Source organism: Zonotrichia leucophrys, chromosome 14 (genome assembly GCF_028769735.1).
Source record: "Zonotrichia leucophrys gambelii isolate GWCS_2022_RI chromosome 14, RI_Zleu_2.0, whole genome shotgun sequence".
Taxonomy (NCBI): domain Eukaryota; kingdom Metazoa; phylum Chordata; class Aves; order Passeriformes; family Passerellidae; genus Zonotrichia; species Zonotrichia leucophrys.
Window position 1 is genome coordinate 6,287,575 of NC_088184.1, and position 21,579 is coordinate 6,309,153.

Genomic DNA, 21,579 nt, shown 5'->3' on the forward strand with positions numbered 1-21,579 from the left:
GTATCTTTATGTGTTAGAATATTGTGCCCTAAGTGACTTTATTCCTGAATTGCTGTCCAGGGACTGTGTGGAACAAAACACTTGTCAGTGTTTAAAAGTCCTGAACTGCACCTGATGAATCCTATCTTGGAGAAATGCTATTTGGTTTGGTGTCAGTGCTTCTCCTCCTGCAGGAGCAGCTGAAAATTGCATTTGGAGCACAGAACTTTGGGAACTGGGAGCTAATTTCTACTGCCTAGGAACTAAAATGTGCTATTTGAATGCAACACACTGGGAGTATCAGGATACACAAGTTTGTCATTGTTTCATGGGGGATCTAAGCCATCAGCCTCTTGTTCCTCATACTGGCTGAGAAGAGACTCCTGACACCATCTGTGTGCAGCAGGGAGCCCACGCTGGGAGCAGATGGCAGACACAGACTGCAGAGGACACGCATCATGCAGAGTGTCAGCAGAATTGTTTTCAGTTCTGCTTTATCCAAAACGTTCTTGATACATCAACTCAGTTTAAAAATTGCAGAGTTACAAAAATCAGTCTTTTCTAAAAAGTATAATGACAATAAAACAAAACCTAATAACATGTGGGTTATCCCCCCCTTCCCCACACACAGTGCCTGATGTTTCAGTTCAGGTCTGATTTTTTAAGTAGCTGTTCATAAGAAGGGTTTCCTACCTCCTGGCCATCTCAGCAATCTGGAACTACTTGCATGTACCTGCAGGAAAACTGGAATTTCCTTGAAAGCATATTTCAATTATTTTCTTTTCAAACTGAAGAAGAACAACTCCAACACAACTGCTTAATTTTTCATGGAAAAGGTCAGTCTTTATTGTATTGCTTTCACATCTGTACATAGGAACGTGAGCTTAAACAATCTGCAAAGTATCCTGTGTTAAATAATGAATCCACCTGACTTATATAAAATTCACTCTCTGATCTATTTCAAAACTCTCTTTTTAAATAAAATATCTTACTAGCACAGTTTTTGCCATTATACTCCCTGAACAGAACCTCCTTCAGTCACTCCTGCATATTTTCCCCTGAGAAAGCATTGCTTTTGAACTACTGGCTGGTAGAATTTTCAACATGTGATTGTAAAACTGGCTTAAGCTATATGTAGAGTGTGTCCATTTGGGTGACATGGTATTCATTCAAAAGTTTATCAAATCTGGGTAACATCTTGATTTTCTGTTACAATGGAACGTAGTTTATCTTATTTTTTCATACTGTCCATCCCAGAATTACCCATGGAAGCCCAGTATGGTGCATGAATCACTGCACTAAGTGCACACACAAGAGGCAAAGACCGTGAAGAGAAGTCACAACTGACAAGGTCTGATGACAACTCCTCTTCTGGTTCTCTGGTCCTTATTTTCATCTCTACATTTCAGAGTACAGTTTCTTTCCAGGACTTGATCCATTGACCTGGTCATAATCCATTTCAGGTGTTTAATGAATCTGTTTAAAAGAAAACACATAAATACAGAGTAACCCTCCATACTTAAAATGGACAGAAAAGTCACTGAGTATGTGACATACAGCACCATGTTGTTGACTTATTAGAAAAAAAAATTAAAAATCAAAACCTTTTGTGACTCTAGGTAATAATTCTTTGAGAAGTAAAGACCTGCACAACCTTTCAGAAAAATCAATGTCACAGTTTCTGTTCATGTCAGAGCCCACCAGTCCTTAGGAATTTTAACAAAGCCATGAAGATACCAGTGTGAGGGGTGTGAGAGTAAGAACCACAGTGCATCACATCAATTACTAGGGGATGTTCTTAAGAGTAAAAACAGCTGTGGCACACAGTGGGGTAACCTATTTTATCCAGATTTGATATCATTAGACCTACTAATTAAAACTGATGTTTGAATGGCTACTATCTTGACTAGACACTGTTCATTAGAGTGTTTTTATTGTTTGGATCATCATGTTAATTAAGTATTGCCTACATCTGATGTAGTCTCTGATTTTGGTCACTTTCTCTTCTGCTTCAGAGTTGCATTGTTCCAACTATTTTGGATCCACTGGTAAGTAGTTACAGAGCTAAAGAACATTTTGGGGTAACTTCTTGGTCTTACTGCCAAGAATAAATTACTGTTATATTGCTTTACCCCAGTTTATTTAATTTGCCTTGACTGACTCAAATCTCACTGCTATTAGGAGGTGATTGTTTACAATCATCAGGGGTAAATACAAAGCTGAGAAGATTCCTTTAAGTAGAACCAGAGCTGTGGATTACAAAGGTGCTGGGCACTAGTGACAGCATTGATCTGCTCCTGTGATTTACAGAAAGCTAATTAGTGCAGTGTGGAATGGTGCAGCTCTGAGAGGGGGCTGGCATGAGTGTGTGCTGAGGAGGAGCTGAGGTACAGAGCATGAGCAGGTCCCCGGCTGCCTGCAGCTCAGGACATTCCTTGTTGTGTGCAGCAACCTCTGAATGGACAGCTCCTCCCTCCTTCCCCTGGCTGGGCCTGAATGAAGAAGGGAATCAGATGTCACAGTTCTGCATGAGCCTGGACAGACACAGCAACAGTGTCAGTAACACAGGTGTTACAGGAGGCCAAAAGCAAACAGGTTGATACAGGACTGGGGGAAAGGTTCTTTTATGGATTGAAAGCAGATTAAAAGATTGGAAGCAAAGAATACAACTTGGTAGGAAAGAACTCAGTAGCAGAGTATACCAGGGGCCAATTTTTATTCATCACCATTACTGACTCAAAGAAGAGGATGAATAGAGAAATCTTCCAGACTGCAGAAAATAAGCTCTTTCAAGTATTCAGATCATGTACTGATAAAAAGGAAATCCAGAGGGATTTCATAACACAGAGTGGGCAAAGGGTGATGGGTTTGGAAAACATTTGCTGAAGGGCTGGGCAGCAATGTGCCATCCAACATCCTGCATTCTGCCTTGGAAAGAACAGAGAGCAGCCTGCAGATTTTGGTCAGGGACAGGAGCTCTCCCAGAGGTGGAACACAGGGCTGTGAGATCGTGGTCTGACTCATCACAACACTTCCATGTTCCTGTGTGCCACTTACTGCAGATACTGGGTCAAAACAAGAGGCACTTTTGTGTCCAGTGAGGCATTTCTGTCAAATGTCTGTCAGCAGCACACACTGCTCAAAATCCTTTCTCTCAAAATGAGGACATGAAAAGGGGGAACAGCAGCTCTACCAGGTTACTCATTTCATGTTTATCTGATTGCTTTCCAAGTGGAACTAAAAACTGATCTAAGCAGACAGTTCAGTGTGGTTGTTAGTATTCTGCACTGTAGATCGGATTCTAGGCTGACTTAAAAATAGCACAGCAAAATGTATTGGGCTCCAAAGCAAAGGGTAAAGCTGTCTAATGGTAGTTCCAAACACTGCTGTAGGGCTGCTACTCCAAGACTGTAATTTGTTGTGGCAGATATTAAATGGGGTGTAAATTATGCAATTGGCCAGGATATTCAATCCTGCCTTTCTTATTTTCAGATTAGAAATCTGTCCCTCAAATTTCATGAGAACCTATTTTTTAACAGAAAACTTCAAAAATTTCAGAAAACTGGAAATGAAGAGATGGAAAATATTTTAAAATATTTTTTACATCTCAGAACTAGAACTTTCAATAGCCTAGACCATACCTGCAAGCCCTGAACAGTATGGCTGTAGGATGACTCTCGCATTAACAGCTCAGTCACGGTATCTTTGTTAATTCTGCCTTTGAAGTTACTGTTCCTCACAATGCAGGCTGGAGCTAAGGACACATGGTGTGACTGTTTCACACCCTGACACTGTCTGCTTTCTGTTTCCTCACTTTCTGCAGCAGTGTTTCAGCTCTTGTGGCCTATTTAGGCTCCACTGCCTGGGCAACCCTTGGGTCTTTCTTTCTGGCCCTACAAAAGAGTATTTAGCCTTCAGCTGTGAACTGACCTGGAGGTTCCCCAGCAATCCCTCACTCAGTGCACATCATCATTTTCCATTATACCATTATTTCCCATACATGGCTTCTATTTGTCTTTGCCCTTTTCATCACATATATTAGACACATGCTTGTGTCTTCAGAGAGCATCATTCAAACTATTCAGCTATTTTTCCTTCCTAATCTGTAGCCAAAGTAATAAAATTCAACTCTGAAAAGAAAGGCAGTAAGACAGTTTCCCTGAGCAACTGGAAAGATTTAGCAACTTGTGCATATTTAATCCTTTGGGATAGCTGTACTCCTTATAAGCTAGGATCATTATGAGGGGCAAATGCAATGAGTTAGAGACTAAATGTCTCTAAACAAATTATTCTTTTCTTCTATTTTAGGATTTATAGTTATTAGCTGAACTAGAGTGTCACTTTGTCTCTCCTCCAGAGGAAACAAACATGAAGAATTAAATTGGATTTATTTCTTAATTCCTTTGACAGCTTAAAAGTAGTAATTGGCTATTGACACCTATTGAAGCAAGTTTATTACTGAAAGCTTGATTTTTATAGGAAAGAACCACAGACTGTTAAAAAATTATTCTTTAAAGTTACTTGTGGCCGAGGCTCTTAACACATGCAATACTCAGGCCCAAACTATGTCTATCAAAAATTGAACATATCTCTAATTTCTGTGCCTCATTTTAATTCACATTATTTACAGCACCATTTGGAAACAAAAAATCTGCTTACTCTCTTGACATTATATAAATAAATGCATTTGGTAGAAAACTGTCCATGGCTGTGGTTAATGAGTCTGCATGGACAGCTGAACAATTAATGTTGATTTTGTCTTCCTTCCATCTAGAATGGAACTCCTGTTAAGTACACATTTCTTTAAAGCAGAGCTGTCAGGTGAGTTTGAACACTGGACTTCTTTTAATTTTAGTAACAGCTAAAAATTCAAAACATGGTTCTAAAAATCAGAGCAATTGTTCTTAATCCTGTTGCTACTGTAACTCATAAAACAGCCAACTGAGCTGCATCATGGAGTCAACAAATCACCTTGGTGATCTCCACCAAAAGAGGAAAAATTGTGAAAAATGGCAAGGTAAAATAAGTAACAAACCACTCTGTTCAGTATTTTTAATATTTAAAGTCTGAAAAGACAGAAGTCAGGAAGTAGATTCTGATACATTTAAATGTATCCTGACAGTGCCAGTGACATCATTCTTCTGATCTGTCCTTTGCAGGACATCTCTGCTTCAGAGCACAGGCACAGGGGGTGGCTGTCTCACAGACACTGAGCTGCAGTTCTAATTGGCACTATATTGATGAGCTGCAGAGTTAAGCTATGTTGGGGTTTTTTGATTCAGAATTTAGATACTGGCATTCATTGGAAGTGCTGAGTCACAGGTTTTGAGAGCTGGATTCTGCTCACTGAAGATATTCATCATAATTCATCTTATGAAAAAATACAGGTAAAGCATGTACTGCAAGATTACATAAACTCAGTCTTCTTATTCAGTTCTCATTATTGATTACTTTTGCCCATTTTCTTTCTGATAGGAGTACTTTGTGATGAGTCACATCTGATTTTCTGAAAGTATGAGAATAGTCATGTGACCTTATTCCAGGGGTCTTCAAATATATCGTAAATAACCTGAAACACTCACACAAAAACAGCAGATGACACAAACAAGCTCAATTCTGTTCAGTTTACACAGATTAATTTCTTCATTTGAATAAGCCAGGAAACATTTTTCAGCTGCTTACTTATGTCTGCCTTCAATCTCTGCCACCAGTTTTGCTCAGGAACTTGAACATCATTTCGCTTCTACTGAGTTTATTCAAGTGAGGGGTTTGCTGCCTGAGAGCACAGAGCTGTTCTGATCCATGAGTTCTTTTATTTTTACATCTAAATCAGCCTTTCCTCACACTGCAGAAGGGCCTCCTGGGATTTGCCCCCTCTGTTTTCCCATCACACGTCACTCATGCAGGGTGCGAGGCACAGAGGACGCTGCAAGGTTTCAGCTCAGGATAATCACAGCTCTCTGCCTGCTCTCAGAAATCACTGGTGAGTCACATGAAGAACCCTGCTCTTTAATGCAAAGAGTAGGCCTACATATTCTTCATCACTGCTGGCAAAACAGACCCATTCTTCCTGCAGTGCCTTGTGAATCCTCAGCACTTCTGGGTGCAAGGGAAACCTCCCCAGGCCAGGAGGGCAGGGGTTAACACTCACACAGCACTGGGTCACTGCAGGCAAGGCACCACAAGAATCTAAATCTTCCCTTTCAGGGCCTTAGTGCTGCTCCCAAAGCAGAAAACACAGCTCCAAATTAGGGCCCTCTTCTGCCTGCTTTGCTGCTACAGAACTGCTGAGGAGGAATGGCACAGAACAGTGAAGAAACCTGTAAGAGGATATGAACTCAAATCCCTCATCATGGTGGTAACACTGTGGCTTTGCCTGGTAGCTAAATAATTATGCAATTTGTAGCCTGGTTGCTATGTCTGTAAGTATAATTAAATATATAAATAGATGAAACACAGTAATTTTTTTGCTGCCTAAGAATTGATCAAACTTTTGGGATTTGTGATTTGATTCTCAATGGAAACCACCATCTACCTTGACAGCTTCCAAAAGATGAAAGGTCAAGGGTGGAGCTGTGCAGAGCTCCATGAGCTCCTGGTGGGTAAAAATGGAGTCTTACTTCTGAGCTTTCAGAAAACCTCTGCATTTTGGTTTCTGCATATGGAGGGGTTTATAGTTAGAATATCAAGAAATTTCCAGAGCAGCTTATCTTATTAATAAGAAAGAAAATTTTAAGAAGCCAAATAATCTCCATGGAACTGAATGCGCTCATAACAAATGATATTTGTATAGTAGGAAATTTTTTTTTCCCACTGAGGAAAGTTGTGTCTGATGCTCTCATTGGGTCTTCCTGAAAACTAGACACAACTCATCAAAACAAATTCTAGACAGAAAAAAAAAAGTTATTTAAAAAAAGTATTTTTAATCCGTCTACTAAATAGCATTGGAGCACTAAGATTTGGAGTTTAGGGAAAGGTATTTTGAGGAAGAAAATGGATACAATTTTTAGCACCAAAGATTTTACTTGAGTTACCATCAATTTTTAGGAAATTCTTTCCTGGAATGCAGATCATGTGTGTTATTTGTCCAGCTGAAGAAGGAGACAACCACAAAAGTAGTCAATGGTGTTTTGTAGGGAGGATTGTGCTGCTCCACACTTTCTATTCTAGCAGAAGGGACTCTCATCCAGTTGCTTGGGATGGACCACCAAATGTAGGCATAGACACTTCCATTTGCAGTGACTATATGCAGTGAGATTTCTTCAGTAGCAACAAAATCTGTTCACTCCCTTGTTAGGCTCCCACATGCCTTGGGCCAAGCCTTGTTCAGCTGTGTTTGTGCAATCAATGTTACTCCAACACCAAAAATGTCCAATTTTTCCTTCTAAATTACTGACCAAAATCAGCTAATTCTTTAAAAATAATCTGACTAGAAATATTCAGGAGATAATTTTAACCTATGTGAAGGACAGAACTACAGGAAAGGTTTGTTTGGGTTTGTTAAATTAGAAGACTGGTTAAAATAGTTTGATATTAACTGTAGTGTGGTCACTGAATTCATACTTGTAACCTTATAACTGAATTTCCTATTTCCATCATTTCAAACAGAAAAATAAATATATCCTGAACTGGTTTTCAGATTTACAGACAATATTTTGCTAAAAAAATCTGCTGGCAGATTTGCTAACACATTTTAATTTAAACTGTGAATGTTTTCATTAACATACATTTGGCACAGAAAGTCCTAGCTAGAAATAGTGATTTTTCTTCCCAAATGCATTTCAGTGTTTTAAAATGCTAAATCCTTACATTTCCAGACTTTTAGAATCACTCAAAACTACCAAAAAAAACCTGATCAAGCAAAACCCTCGTGCTACAATTAAAATGGTGAGCTGGGTAGTTTGTCACTATCCAAGAGAGTGGTTTTAAAGGGCAGCAAATTAAGATGTATTTCTGGCTCGAGGAAGGTCTCCGAATTGTAATAAATGTTAACCGGGATGCTCGTTTCGATTCAGGGCTGCTTTCAGGACCGGATCAGCAAAGTTGCTGCCCGGCAGTACAGGCAGCCCCCCATGCAGAGCTGCAGTGGCTCGGGGGAGTCCCGGGGGACAGGGTCGCTGTCCCCGCTGTCCCCGGGCGCTGCGGGGCAGGGAAGCGGCGGGGGCGGCCCCGGCCCTTTGCCCGCAGCGCTCGCCCGTGCCGGGAGCTGCGGCGGAGCGTGTCCCCGGCGCCGTGCCCGCTGTGCCCGGCCGGACACTGAGGAATTACTTACTTCCCTGGCGAGCCCTCTGCCTCTCCACGGGCCTGCCCGGCGGCAGCGGGTCCCGGCCGCCCCTCTGGCCCCTGCACCGGCGGGGCGGGTGCCATTTGGACGGGAAGATGTTGCGCAGAAGGAGCCGCGACGGGATCGCGCAGCGGGGCCGCGGCGGTCCCCGAGCTGAGGCCATGCGGGCACGCCGGGCCCCTGCCCCGGGCCAGGCGGCGGCGGAGCTCAGTCGCTTTGGAGCGCCCCGGGGCGTCACTCCAAGTACCCGTCAAACACATCCAGCTCGCTGTCCGTCTCGTAGAGCACGGAGCCAGGGTCGGAAAGCATCCCCAGATCCACCAGAGCCTGGTCCATATCCTCGGGCAGGAAAACGATGCCCACATTGAGGACGATGTACTCCATCAGGAAGGCATAGTACAGGATCAGCACATTGACAAAGAACAAGCCCACGTAAAACATATAGGGCAGCACCAGCAGCGCATGGAAGGCCCAGGACTCCACCGAATCCAGACGTGCGGAGACCGCGGCGGTCATGCAGCCGTGGGGGCTGCGGGGGCAGCCGACCCGCCCGGCCGGCGCGGGGAGGCGGACGGCAGCGGCGGAGCTGGGAGCGGGGCAGGACTGTACGCCGCAGCCCCGGTGGCAGCAAAGGGCAGAATCTCTGAGAAGCCGGATCCGGACTCCGGGAAGAGGCGAGCCCCGCAGGGGCGCGGAGCGGCCGGCTCGGTCCCTTCAGTCCCCGGAGGAAGAGGCGCCCGGCGGGCGGGAGAGCGGCCAGCGCGGGTTCAGCGGCGCTGCCGCAGCCCCGCTGCTGGCAGGAGGCTGCTCAGCGGCATGTCCAGCCCGGCTACTGCAGTCCCGCCGCGGCTCCCTCCTCCTCCTCCTGCCGCCCGCAAACTTTGCGGAAGGAGCCCGCAGGCGCGTTGGGAGCTGGGCTCGGAGCACCTGCCAGCGAGCCCGGCCTGCGCGGCAGGACCGTGCTGCCCGCCCGCCCCTCGTTCCCCGCCCCGCGCCTGCCCCGCCGCACGCCGCCGTTGTTTACCAGCGCCGCGCTGCTGCTGGCGCGGGGCGGCCGTGACGGGCGCCGCCGCCACCGCCGCGTTGGCGGCACTGGGGTCCCGCTGAGGCTGCACGGGGGCTGCAGGGGACAGGGGCCGCTTGCGCGACCCTCGGCTGCGCACTCCTGCCTGCCGAGCTCTGCCGCAGCCCGCAGCCTGCGGAGCGGGGCAGCGCGGGCAGGTTGGGGCTGTGCCTTCGCCCCTGGAAGTTGTTTCACGACCTCTGCTGTGACCGAGGCCCTCCTGCCCCTCTCGGCTGCGGTGCAGGTGCTTCTTTGCTGACCAAGGCTTTACCTATACCAAAATATAACCGAAGGCGGGATTTAAAACTCGGTCCATTTTTGACACTGCCTGACAAACTCTTCAGCTTTTACATAGATTTAGTTTATTTCTCTGGCTAAAGCAAAAAAAAAATTTAAAATCCAAAACTAGGTCAAGACAGTCAAGAGTCCCCTTCTCTTTGTTCTTCCTCAATTTTTAGGCCGATTTAAAATCCTTACTGGAAGAATCTCAGCAAGGGAAATTCCAGCAGCTGTATTTCTGACGCTGCGTCTTGCAGCACAGGAGTGACCCCACAGAACAGCTTCGTTTGGGCTATGGAAGCCGAACAAGGACTGTCAGGCAGGGGCCAAATTTTACCTCAAATTACAACACATTTAGGATGTACTCGTTAGACGCTTAATGTGTTTTGGTTTTTTTTTCTGGTTCGGGTGCCTTTTACTCTCTTATGTTGTTCTAAGCAAGCCGGCCCCAGAGCGCGCCCCGCGCAGGCCCCGCCCCGCCCTGCCCGTGTGAGGGCTTGGTCCCGCCCCCCGCGGTGCTGCCTGGGACTCGCAGTCCGCGGGCCGGGGGCGGGGCCGGGCCGGCGATTTCCGGCGTGCCCTGGCCGCGCATGCGCTTTGCGCGCCGGTTCCGCCGCCGAGGCTCCGGGCCGGTCCCCGCCCGCCGGTCGCCCGCTCGCCCCGCGGGGCTATGAGGCCGTAGGGCCCGCGGGCCGGAGCAGCCTTCCGCCGCCAGCATGTTCGGCCGCTCCCGCAGCTGGGTGGGCGGCGGGCACGGGAAGGCCTCCCGCAGCATCCACTCCTTGGACCACCTCAAGTGAGCGAGGGGCGGCCGCGGGCTCGGGGCGGCGGTGAGGGTGGAGGGTGGCGGGGCCGGGAGGGGGCTCGGAGGGGGCGGTTGTGGCCGGGCTCCGTCCGCAGAGCTGCTCGGGGCAGGTTTCCCTCGGAGCCGGCTGCGGGGCCGGGAGAGGAGAGGGCGGCTCGGCGGACGGCGCTCCCCCGGCGCTCGCTGCCCTCGCCGGGGCGTTTTGCCGCAGCTCCCCTGAGGGGAAAGCGCCCGGAGCAGTCCCCGGTTGGCGGAGGCTCTGAGGTCTGGTGTCCGCCTCACGGAAACCGGCCCATCCGTCCCAGAAAGTCCTCAGGGCAGACGTAGTTCGTCATGTAATGTCACACTCCGGCTGCCATACGTGTTTGTTTTGTTTTTAGCAATGCCACAGAGTCTTCGGTGGGGTAGAGTGCAAGGCGTGATAAATACAAGAAATACCGAATTCCTTGAGAGGGAGAACTTTGTTTGTTTCCTGCTGGCGGCTGAGGCGCGGGGCTGGAGCCGGGGTGTGGGCAGTGCAGCTCCCGGTGCGAGGGGAGGTCCATGGCAGCCGTGAGTCACGGCGGGCCGGGTGTGCCCGGCGCTGCGGGACGCAGCCGCTGCTGCAGAAGGAAAGCTCTGAGCTAGACAGCTGTAGTGCGTTCTGCAGCCCCACAGCCGTGTGTTACTGCTGCCCGCAGAAGCTGGAATAGTTTTCTTCCAGCTCCGCCGCTGGAGAGTTGGAAGGGTGGCAAGGGATAAAAAATTTAATTTCCCTGTTCCATTTTAAGTGTTCCGCTCTTGCAAGAAAAATGAGAACCACCTTGATAGCTTCTCTTTGTACTGAACGAGAAAAGGAGGTCATTGAGACATGAAGTATTTTCTAAATGAAATCACTGTGACTATGTAGCTCATTGAGAAAAAGTGCTTTGTACTTTTCAGTCATCTTGCAAGGAGGACATGAATGGGTTCTGACAGTAACGGGCGGGATGCCCTGTACGGGATTTGGATCTTGCAGTTGTTTTATCAAGATGATTTATGGATTCTGGTCCTTGTCTCTAAACTGGAAAAATGTTCAAAATGAGCAAGACTATCTGAAATGCAATGCTTTTTACCAAAGACACGGAACTCAAGCCCATGAATACAAAACTAATGAGGCAGTAGCATTGCAGAAATAATTTTGAAAGTATTGTAGGTCAGACTAGCACGCCTGTGTAGTCTGGTTTTACAGGATAAAGGAGAAAAGTCATGTTCGGATGTAAACATAGGAATCTTCTGTTGAACATCCAGTTTTTGTGTACTGCTCAGCATTAGTGGAGCTTTAGCTCTTCCTGACTTTGATGTTTGATGTGAAGATAGAGCAAGAATGCTGGTGCGTGATGAAATTTAAAAAAACTGAATTTAAGTTTAGGGGGGGGGAAAAGAGTGAGACTTGAGGCTTACTTTCACATGTCAGAAAAATGTGTCCATATGATCTGTTGGGGCCACAGAGAATAGAAAAATAGCACCCTACCTCATTTGTAGCAATGGGGAATTGGGCTGTAAATGTTTGTGGCTTGTTATTAGAGAGCTGAAGTATATATTTATCTACTGAAGTACAAGCTTTGGTCTGTTTGCTTTTTTGCATGTGATTTCTATAATTATGAATCTGAAATGGTCGTATCCAAAGGACAGAGAAGACTTTGATCTGTTTATACTATGTATGTTTTAAGTGCTTGTTTATCCAAACTGTGTGAATTTCAGCTTCTAGCTGGGTGCCAACAGGAGAGGTGAAATTGAGGTCTTTTCCAAGTATTGGAGTGGGTCAAGTAACAGAAGGAAAAATGTGAGAGAGCCCTTGTTTTGGGGTCAAGAAAGAAAGAAAGTCTCAGTAAGCACACTTGATAAGCTGTTTACCTTCTATCTTTTCAACTCATCAGAAAGAAAGTCTCAGTAAGCACACTGATAAGCTGTTTACCTTCTATCTTTTCAACTCATCAGAAAGAAAGTCTCAGTAAACACACTAGATAAGCTGTTTACCTTCTATCTTTTCAACTCATCAAAGTCCCATTTTGTGTTCCATATGAAGGAGCTGAGTACAACACACCTGCATTGCCATTACAGGTTAGCTCAGTGTGCAAAAGGTACATTGTGCTGTGTTACAGGGGTGAAATCAGTCTGGGCTAGCCTTGTGGGAACATTTTTGATTTTTAACATGCATAAGGCAGAGTTTAGTCTAAATTGTAAACAATCCACATGCTTAGTGATACCAGCAGCATTACTGCTTTTGGTCAGTGAGTGCTGGATCTTTCCCATCAGCTTTAATGCAGTTTGTTTGAGGTTTGCTTTTGAAATTTTGCTGTTCAGTCTTCCTGCAAACACACCAGAGAGTGGATTGGCTGAAGGAAAATTGTGACACTCTTTGCATTGGGTGTTTTTATACAGTCTCTTGATCTAGGGAAAACAGTTAAAATTTAATCTAACTTCTGAAATGCCATCTAGAGGAGGATGACACAGTGCTACTCGCTGCCTAGGTACTTCTCAGAGAACTTGATCTTTTTGTGTGTCTTTGTTTCTAAGTCAGACTTTCCCCCTACTTTTCTGTGGTATTTTACACAGCCCTGTTGCTACTGTCGAGCGCATTTCCCATGGCTGCTTCTGCACTCGGTATTTTAATTGTGTTGTGATTGCACAAAGGTTCCATGCCACTAAAATTGGGTGCTGAGCATTTCCCATGCCTTGGTCAGATGCAGTGGCCATGAAGGTGAGCTTGAAGTCCTTTTCCGTGGGTGATTCATTTCCTGAGGCACTGTCTGTGCTGTGCATCAGGTGTCCTGTGTGAGAACAACATGCAATTACCTGGTCACAGGCAGTGAAGGAGCAAGCCTGCTATGGGCAGGTCTGGGCTTTTAAAATTTGAGTGCTTGACTTCTTAAACTCTTACCTGTTCCAGTGTATTTTTGTAAGTATTGAGTAGGAAAGTCATTAATATGCACTTACAATATTCACCAGTTACTGTGTTGCCACTTTGAGCATGGGTTCTAACCAGAAAAATGTTCAGAATTTTATTTGGTTTGTTGAGTTGCTGACAACATCTCCCACTGGTTCTGATGGTGTTGAGTGCTTTGGCACTTCCTGCATGATGTATTTTTGTTTAAACCCAGTCTCCAGATATAGAGAAGACAAAAGTCTCCTCTTTGATAGTTTTGTGTTTTGAAGCACAAACCTGATCCCTCTGTAATCAGCATTTAGAGACAGCCTTTAAAGACTTACCTAAATAACAAAGATACTGGGTTTGTGTGATGCTTCATGTTCTCATAATATGGTATTTCACATGTCTGTAAAGAGAAGCAAGTATGTGTATGTTTCCTTGTACATTTTCAAGCAAACAGGATAAATAAAAAATGAAATAAAAAGGAATAGCTTGAAGGTGAAGCCCAAGTTTCCTTTAAGTGCATCAGTGCCTTAGCAGAATAAGGAATTTGCAGTAATGCTTCTACTAAATAAATAAATTTTGAGGTAATGTATTCCTGATTATTAAATGCTTCTTGCTTTTTGTGTTTGTAATGCTTTACATTCCATAGGCTCCCAAAATGAAATAATAGCTTGTCATTCTTCCCACCACATCCCATACCCAAAATCCTACTGCTGGAGTAAACTTTAATCCCAAATTTGTATAATATAACTTGTTAATGAGAAATACATGTTCACAGATGCAATAATTTCTATGTGACTTCAAATTAATAGTCTAAAATATGTGAAGTAATATAGTATTAATTACTAACTGTTTCAGGAAGTTGTTAAAATGATTGTGGAATGAAGTGATCTAATTGCCATCTCTTCTCTGTTCCATTAACTGCTGCATCCTCAGAGCAGGGACTGAGTTTGTGCTTTGTCTTTTGTTCACTGTCCTGATGATGCACAAAGTGCCCTCATGGGAAGCTTTTCCGGGGCTTGTGTGCCGTGTGCTGATTTAGAAACCCCAGGAATTCTCACATCTTCACTGTGAGCCGTCCCACTGTCAGTGTGCACAGAAAGAACCTTGAGCTGGGATCTCAGATTAGTGCAAGAGGATTTCCAGGTGCTCTTTGCTGTTCAATGACTGTTCTGGTACAGCCCGTGACCAGGCAGTTGTGACTGTAGGACACAGCTGAGAATCAGCTTTTCCTAGAGTGGTTTCAGTGTGATCAGTGACTGGTTTGGGTTTGAAAATGAGTGTTGATTTAGGAGGGGGGAAAGAAAACACTATGAAGAGGGAGAGAATTATTTTTTTTTTTACTGAAGAGAAAGATAAAGAAAAGACAAATCCCCCTCCACCTCTCCCCCTTCTGCCACCTATTCCCTTTTTCCTCCTTTTTGCTGGCTGGTGATATCTATAACATGGTAATGGCTTTGGGAATGCAGTGCAGGCTTTGCTGATTAGGGGAGTGAGGGAAGGGAGTGTGGTTTCAGGTTTGTGAAAGCTGTGGACTCCTGAGGGCTGTTTACCTCTCGTGTCCTTGGGCAGAACTCAACACAGCACAATTGTTGGTTGAGGGTGAAGTGATATCCAGAGCAGTGAGCACAGAGTGTTTCACCCTCAGCTTCTCTGAAACAGCACCTGTTCCCTGCATGGCTTGTGGGGACAGACTTTTCTGCTGCAGATCCTGTGAAACTCTGCCCAGCTCTGGCAGCTCAGTGGTTGAAGGCTCCCAAAACCAAATTTGACAGATTTTGAATAAATTGTAGATACGATCAAAGTTCTTGTGTGTTTGTGAGAGATTTCTTGAGTTCAAGCAAAAGGTTCTGAAACTGGGTAATATCTTGTCTTGTCTTTGGAAGTCTGATAAATATTTGGAGCAGCCTCACATGAGTATTCAGTTAAATGGCATTTTAGTCTCTGGCTGCATGCTTGCCCAGTGCAATGATTCAGTTTTTTAGTGTTGATAAAATTGATGGGAATCCTGGTTTTGGAACATAATTTCAAGTCTGTTTTTTGACCTAAACATCTTACTTTAAGCCATAAACCAGACACCCCAAAATTTATTTTTAGAAATGCACTGTGTTTTTTGGAACCTTACAAAAGCTTGGCAAAATTCTACTAATGAGATTCCTAAAATTTTAGTCTGAATCACTGAACAAACTCTCATGGAATCCAAAACAATAATGAAGGCTGCCCCAGGGTCAGGACTCAGGCTGTTTTCACAGAATTAGATCCTGGAAGTTTGATTAACTCCACTATTCATGGCAAGATTAATAATATGGGAAATCAGTCATCCTTTCCACACGCTTGTGAGTATTTGCACAGAAATGCTGAGGTGTTACTCCTGGTTTTCAGTACAATCATAACATAATAATATAGGAACTGTGTTTAGAAATCCAAACTTGTGCAGTTCAAAAATGACATGGAATTTCCCTCATGTTTTTTAATTTATTTTCAAAACTGTGCACCTTTCTTATATTTACCCTTTTTTTAATCACTATATAAAAGAAAAAAAAAAAAGAGGGAGAGAAGCAGTGGTGATTTTTGTGCTTTTATTAGAATTTGATGTAACAACTTACTTGGGCAAAAACTTGCTTCTTTGAAGAGTAACATTCTGAGACTTAAAACCTGAAGGGCTTGCATTCCCTATAGCTTCCTGTCACCTGTGATATAGACATACCCTTTTTAAAGCTTCACTAGACAGTCTTAAACTCTTGCCTTCTGAAATGATAAAGCTGGAATTAACCCCTTTTCCAATCAGTGTTTCTGGGCAATACTGATTTCTGGGAGTGCTCAGAGGACCAGAGACCTGATGAAGTTTTGCCAAGGTGAATGAATGGTCTTTGAGAGTCCTGATACTGAACATCAGAGTAGATGTGAGTCAGCGAGGGGCTCTGCTGGCAGGAGAAGGGATTGAACTCGTGGCACTCAAGAGAAGGGTTGGACCTCACTGCCACTTTTCTGTGTCAGCTGCTGCATGCTTACCTGCTTCTTCTCTTTCTATTGCTGTTGTTCATCACTCCTTTGACTTCAACATATTCCAAAGGAATTCACAGAAGAAGCACCTTGGGACCAGTTGCACAGTTTCTGGTTCTATGTTAACATTTGCATTAGCACCCATAACTCACCTGGCTGGGGGATATTTGTTCCCTTTGTCACTCTGTTTAACAATTACTTTTCTCTCTGCATCAGTATTAGAAGGAAATTTTAGGATTTAAAAGTTGTCCGACTGTTAGACCTGGTGTGTGCATATGTGTGTGTCTGTGTTGGTGCAGTGGTGAAGGACAAACATGGTGCCTGTGGGAGTGGCAGGACAGCTCATCACTTGTGCTTCTTTTCCCTTTGAGGTACATGTACCATATTTTGAGTAAGAACACGATTGTGACGGATCACAACCGCAACCTGCTGGTGGAGACCATTCGTTCCATAACGGAGATCCTGATCTGGGGGGATCAGAATGACAGCTCAGTGTTTGAGTGAGTATCCTGAGCCCCTTCTCTCTGGGACTCTGCTTTTGTGCTTGAAGAATGCTTGGAGCTGTACAGAGTTCTGTTCCTGTTAACTCCCCCAAGGAGTTCTGTTCCTGTGAACTCCTCCAAGGCTGCATTTCATGACTGTATGTATGTAAAGAAATTTTTCCTGTAGTAGATGTGTGAGCAGGTTCATATTCATGTCATACGGGAATTTGCTGCTTCCAAGTGTTTGGATTCCAGAGCCCCTTTCAAGTACTGCTTTTGTTTGACTCTCCATTCTTTTGATATAAATATGAACTCTAACCTATTTTAGGGTCCAGATTTACTCAGTACATCTAATATCACATTGCTTCAATTTACCTAAGATATCAAAAATTCTAGCTGTGGTATTTAGAGCTGCCTGATAAATTGAATGTACTAAAAATACACTAAGAAAAGCCCTGAATACTTGATACCTTTTTTTCTGCATAATTTCAATTTTAAGCCCTCTTGTTTAGTATTTAAGGGTTTTGAAAGATATTCTTTTGTTATGCACGTGCAACTTTGCAAAGTAATTCTTCATAAAAGCAAAACATGCTGTTTGTCAAAGTTGCCTTGAATTATCCCTGCTCCTAGCCAAATTATGTTCATGTTACTTACAACATGTGACTTAACGACATCTTGATTTTCTTTCAGCTTTTTCTTGGAGAAGAATATGTTTGAGTTCTTCCTGAACATCCTGCGTCAGAAGTCAGGTCGTTATGTGTGTGTGCAGCTGCTGCAGACTCTGAACATCCTTTTTGAGAACATCAGCCATGAAACATCCCTGTGTAAGGACACACTTCCAAACTGCTTAGGATGAAGTGATCTAGATTTGATTGGATTCCCTTTCATTCAGTGAAATTTAGTCCGAGTACCCCTGCACAGAACTATGAATTACTGACAGTCTTTTAAATTGAACACTACCAAAAATGTGGTGTAAACTGATTCCACAATACCTTTGAATGTAAATTTTCCGTGGTGCAAAAGTAGTTTTTTGGTACAACAAGCATTTAGCACGTTCCAGGGGATTCCTTAAGTCAAATTACTTGTGATCTGAAATGTTCACTTGCTGCCACAGGTCATGTGGTGAAACTCTGGTGTGTAATTTGTACTGTAACTGTTCTGACATCATTGGTGCTGGCAGTCAGCCACAGGAGGTTCCTTCAAAGTTTTTGGCAAATTATTAATTCTCCATCCTCTATGTAATTTGAAGTATTCCACAACTGTTATGAAAGTTATCATCAAACCTTTGCCAGTTGGGACTTGGGAAGGAAAAGAGTTTAGTGTTACTAGCTGTGGAGTTTACCTGAATTGAGGAAGATGAAGTATATTCTCAGTTGTCTTGTTCTTGAGAGCAAAGACCTTTGTGGGGAGCAGATCCTTTATATTAATGCTCAAAGGCATCACTTGTTTGGCTCAAAATTGTGATCTTCAAGCATCAGATTGTTGTTTTCTAGCTGGCACTTTAAATACAGCCTGTTACCACTGTGATTTTTTTTTTTTTTGTTAAACCTGTGTAAATACTTTTTTTTTCAGACTACCTGCTCTCTAATAACCATGTGAATTCTATTATTGTCCACAAATTTGACTTTTCTGATGAAGAGATCATGGCGTATTACATATCGTTTTTGAAAACTCTTTCCCTGAAACTCAATAATCATACTGTACATTTCTTTTATAATGAGGTAAGTAAAGAAAGTTGCAGTATAATGATGAGGACTTGAATTAGAAATTGATAGGAGTGTGGCACATACTCTGTTTAGTCTCTTGTCTCATAATGTCTTGCATTTATTTTTGAAATGGCCATGCCAGTGGTTGTGAATTTGTTTGTGAGAATCTCTGCACAAGCATGGCTTTGTCCTCTTACAACTGTAGTAAACTAAAAATCTGGAAGTTAGTGTTATATTGGCTCATTTCAGTAGTTTTAAAGTCTGCTTCCTTGAGAATTCAACTTACTTATGCTTTCTTTTCTTGTGCTTTCATAAACAGGATCTTTTCTATTGCATCACTTGGTTCTAAGAGGTTTAGTCAAAGTCCAAAAAGCTGATTGAAAGGGCAAAGTTGAGCTGGGTTTTTCCTCTGCACTCTGCTTTCTGCCAGAAGAGGGCATGGAAGCACTGGCTGTGTGTGCAGTTATTCTGGGAAGCTCTGGTGCTTAAAGCAGCTCATTTTAATGCCGAGCTACACATGCAGCTGAATGTGCATTGTAAAATCATTTTGATTACTTAAGTAGAAGGTAAAGATACCAAGTTAATATAGGGAAAACAAAATTTATACAGAATCCCAGCCATATTCTGTACATGTTTAATGAATAAATATTTTCTTTCCTCTTGTTGCAGCACACTAATGACTTTGCTTTGTACACTGAAGCTATTAAATTTTTTAACCACCCCGAAAGCATGGTCAGGATTGCTGTTAGGACTATAACCTTAAATGTCTACAAAGGTATGCTTTTTATATATTAAAAAAGGTATGTGTGCAAATCTGGTTTCATTGTAGTTTGATTTTCACTTATTTATTTGTGAGGGTTTTCTGTCTGTTTTGTGAGACTGAAAAGCTTAGCATGTTGACAAGTTTCAGATACACATTTTTTACTTTTGTGACAACTATCCCAAACCTGCAATAGGTACTTGTAAATAGTATTTTCTCACCAATGAAACTGGTTTAAAAAAAACCCCAAAAGTCAGGCATACACAAGGAACTTTAGCTTCCTTTCCAAGAGAGGTCAGAATGTGACCATATTTAAAAAGTAAACAAACAAAACCCCAAAACCAGTATGTTTTAAGAATACAAATTATCTTTTACTCACAAAATTGAGCTTTGTGGTGTATGAAGCACTAACTACCATCACTCCCTTTTGGATTGGAGGTGCATTAAAATGACTGTAGAACTGGTAGGTGCTGCAGTCCCTCCAGTCTCAAGAGGAGCTGGACCATTCCCAGGAGGCTGCAGCCTCAAACTCCTCTGCTGGGCATTCCAGTAGGACATATGGAAAATATCTAAAGCTTCACTGTGAGAGTAGCTGAGCCCTGCAATGATTTTTCCAGAGAAACTGAGGCATCTCTATTGTTGGAGGTCTTCAAAACTCAGCAGGAACATCAGAAACCTGGCTGAACTTTGAAGTTAGCACTGCTTTGAGAATGTGTACTCTAAAACCCAATGTCCAAAAGTCACTTGCCCCTTAATTTTTCTTGGGATATTTAAGATTTTTAATGAACTGTTCACAGTGTTCTCTTTAAAAAAATTGTTTATTCTGAACTTCTACCTCTGAAATCAGCATGCTATAAGGTAATATGTATTATGCAATATGTTCATGCAGGATTTCTCGTTCTTTAGTCCATTTTAAGTTAAATTACATGTTGAATTTACACAACTTTCTGTCAGTTACGAGAAGAAGTGGTTTGACAGTCTTCATAGAAGCATATGAGGTCTCTTGTAAAACAATGAGCTGTTTGCTTTGCAAATGACTGGATAGCCTGCATAGCAAATAGGATCTTTACAGTGTTGGCTGCAACACTTTTTCTTGTATAAGAAATGAGCACTTGGTACTTCTACTTGAAGGAACTGTTTAAGTGCAAATATGAACTCAAAAAAAAAAAAAAGTAGATTACAGGCTTCATATCCTATTTGTGATATATTTTTGCGACTAAGTATTTTTATTTTAAAAATTACTTTTCTAGAATTTTCATTGAATGCTGTAGTGATATAATGGTTAGAGTTTAAAGGCAGAGCTCAGATGTTCAGGTTTGATAATTTTCTGACTACCTGTTTGCATATATTCTGCTCTAACTGCTACCCCGTATATTTTAGTTTAGATGCTTTGTGCTTTAGCATTTTAAACCCTTTTAGAGGATGTCACTATCCCAGTTCCTAATCCTGTTAACTGTTGTCTGTTTCTTTTGCCCTTCCTTCACTGATGATTCCTGTGTTCCTTAATGCAGTGTCATGTAAGTCTAACTAGCTTGACTCTCAGCATTACTGCTTTATTCTTGCGCTTCTCTCTTCTTTTTAATAAATAATGTGCTAAAAGAACCTTTCTGAATTCCACTAGATTTGTTTCTTTTCAGACATCTGTAAATATATCAACATTAGGCTCATTCAAGCCAGATAAGAATTGATGTGGCATTTTTGTAGATTTCCATTTCATGCCTAAGATTGTGTCAGGTGTATACTCATATGGAAAACTAGCATGTCATCAAATTCAAAAGATATTTTATTATATTTCTTAAAAAGCAATAAAAAATATTGGCAACTGATTTTTCTTTTTAATGATTTCTCTTCAGTGGACAACCAGCCTATGCTGCATTACATTCGAGATAAAACTGCAGTTCCTTATTTCTCCAACCTCGTCTGGTTTATTGGCAGCCACGTGATAGAGCTGGATAACTGTGTGCAGACTGATGAAGAGTAAGCTTTTACAGTGCTGCCTCTTGAATGCAAATGCTTTGCCCAGATGTCAATGGTGTGCTCATTTTGTCTGTAGTAGTCCAGTTAAGTTAGTTTCTAGATATGTTCCCATGTAGGCAGTTCAGACTTTTCACTCTTTAAAGTTTTTTAGTGATTCTTCAAGGAAACAGTGCTGTGTGCCTGATCTGTGCTGCTATCCCTACAAGTAAATTAGTGTTTGCACCAAGCCTTTTCTTTGTCTTTGTTTTGTTCTGCTAAAAATAGCAGTTATCCAGAAGACACAACAGGCATTTTGTGCTTCTTAATCTTAGAAACTTTGTCTTTCTAACATCCTTTTTTCTTTGTGTC

General features: G+C 43.0%; 2 protein-coding genes across 7 annotated transcripts in view; one reads left to right on the forward strand and one right to left on the reverse strand.

The window, feature by feature from the left end:
• Positions 1-796: 796 nt before the first annotated feature.
• DEXI (Dexi homolog) lies at positions 797-9,204 on the reverse strand. The gene is made up of 2 exons (XM_064725953.1): positions 8,252-9,204; positions 797-1,455 (listed from the first exon to the last, which is right to left on the reverse strand). Exon 1 carries the CDS (start codon positions 8,777-8,779, stop codon positions 8,498-8,500), a length of 282 nt encoding a protein of 93 aa, XP_064582023.1. The 5' UTR covers positions 8,780-9,204; the 3' UTR covers positions 797-1,455; positions 8,252-8,497.
• A 990-nt stretch (positions 9,205-10,194) lies between these two features.
• The window catches only part of CLEC16A (C-type lectin domain containing 16A), a 59,774-nt gene continuing 48,389 nt past the window's right edge, over positions 10,195-21,579 (forward strand). For all 6 annotated transcript variants that reach the window (XM_064725657.1, XM_064725658.1, XM_064725661.1 and 3 more), the window contains exons 1-6: positions 10,195-10,401; positions 16,678-16,806; positions 17,479-17,612; positions 18,361-18,509; positions 19,164-19,269; positions 21,108-21,231. In XM_064725657.1, coding sequence (XP_064581727.1) covers positions 10,322-10,401; positions 16,678-16,806; positions 17,479-17,612; positions 18,361-18,509; positions 19,164-19,269; positions 21,108-21,231 — 722 coding nt within the window. In that variant the 5' untranslated portion in view covers positions 10,195-10,321. The remainder of the gene's footprint in view (positions 10,402-16,677; positions 16,807-17,478; positions 17,613-18,360; positions 18,510-19,163; positions 19,270-21,107; positions 21,232-21,579) is intronic.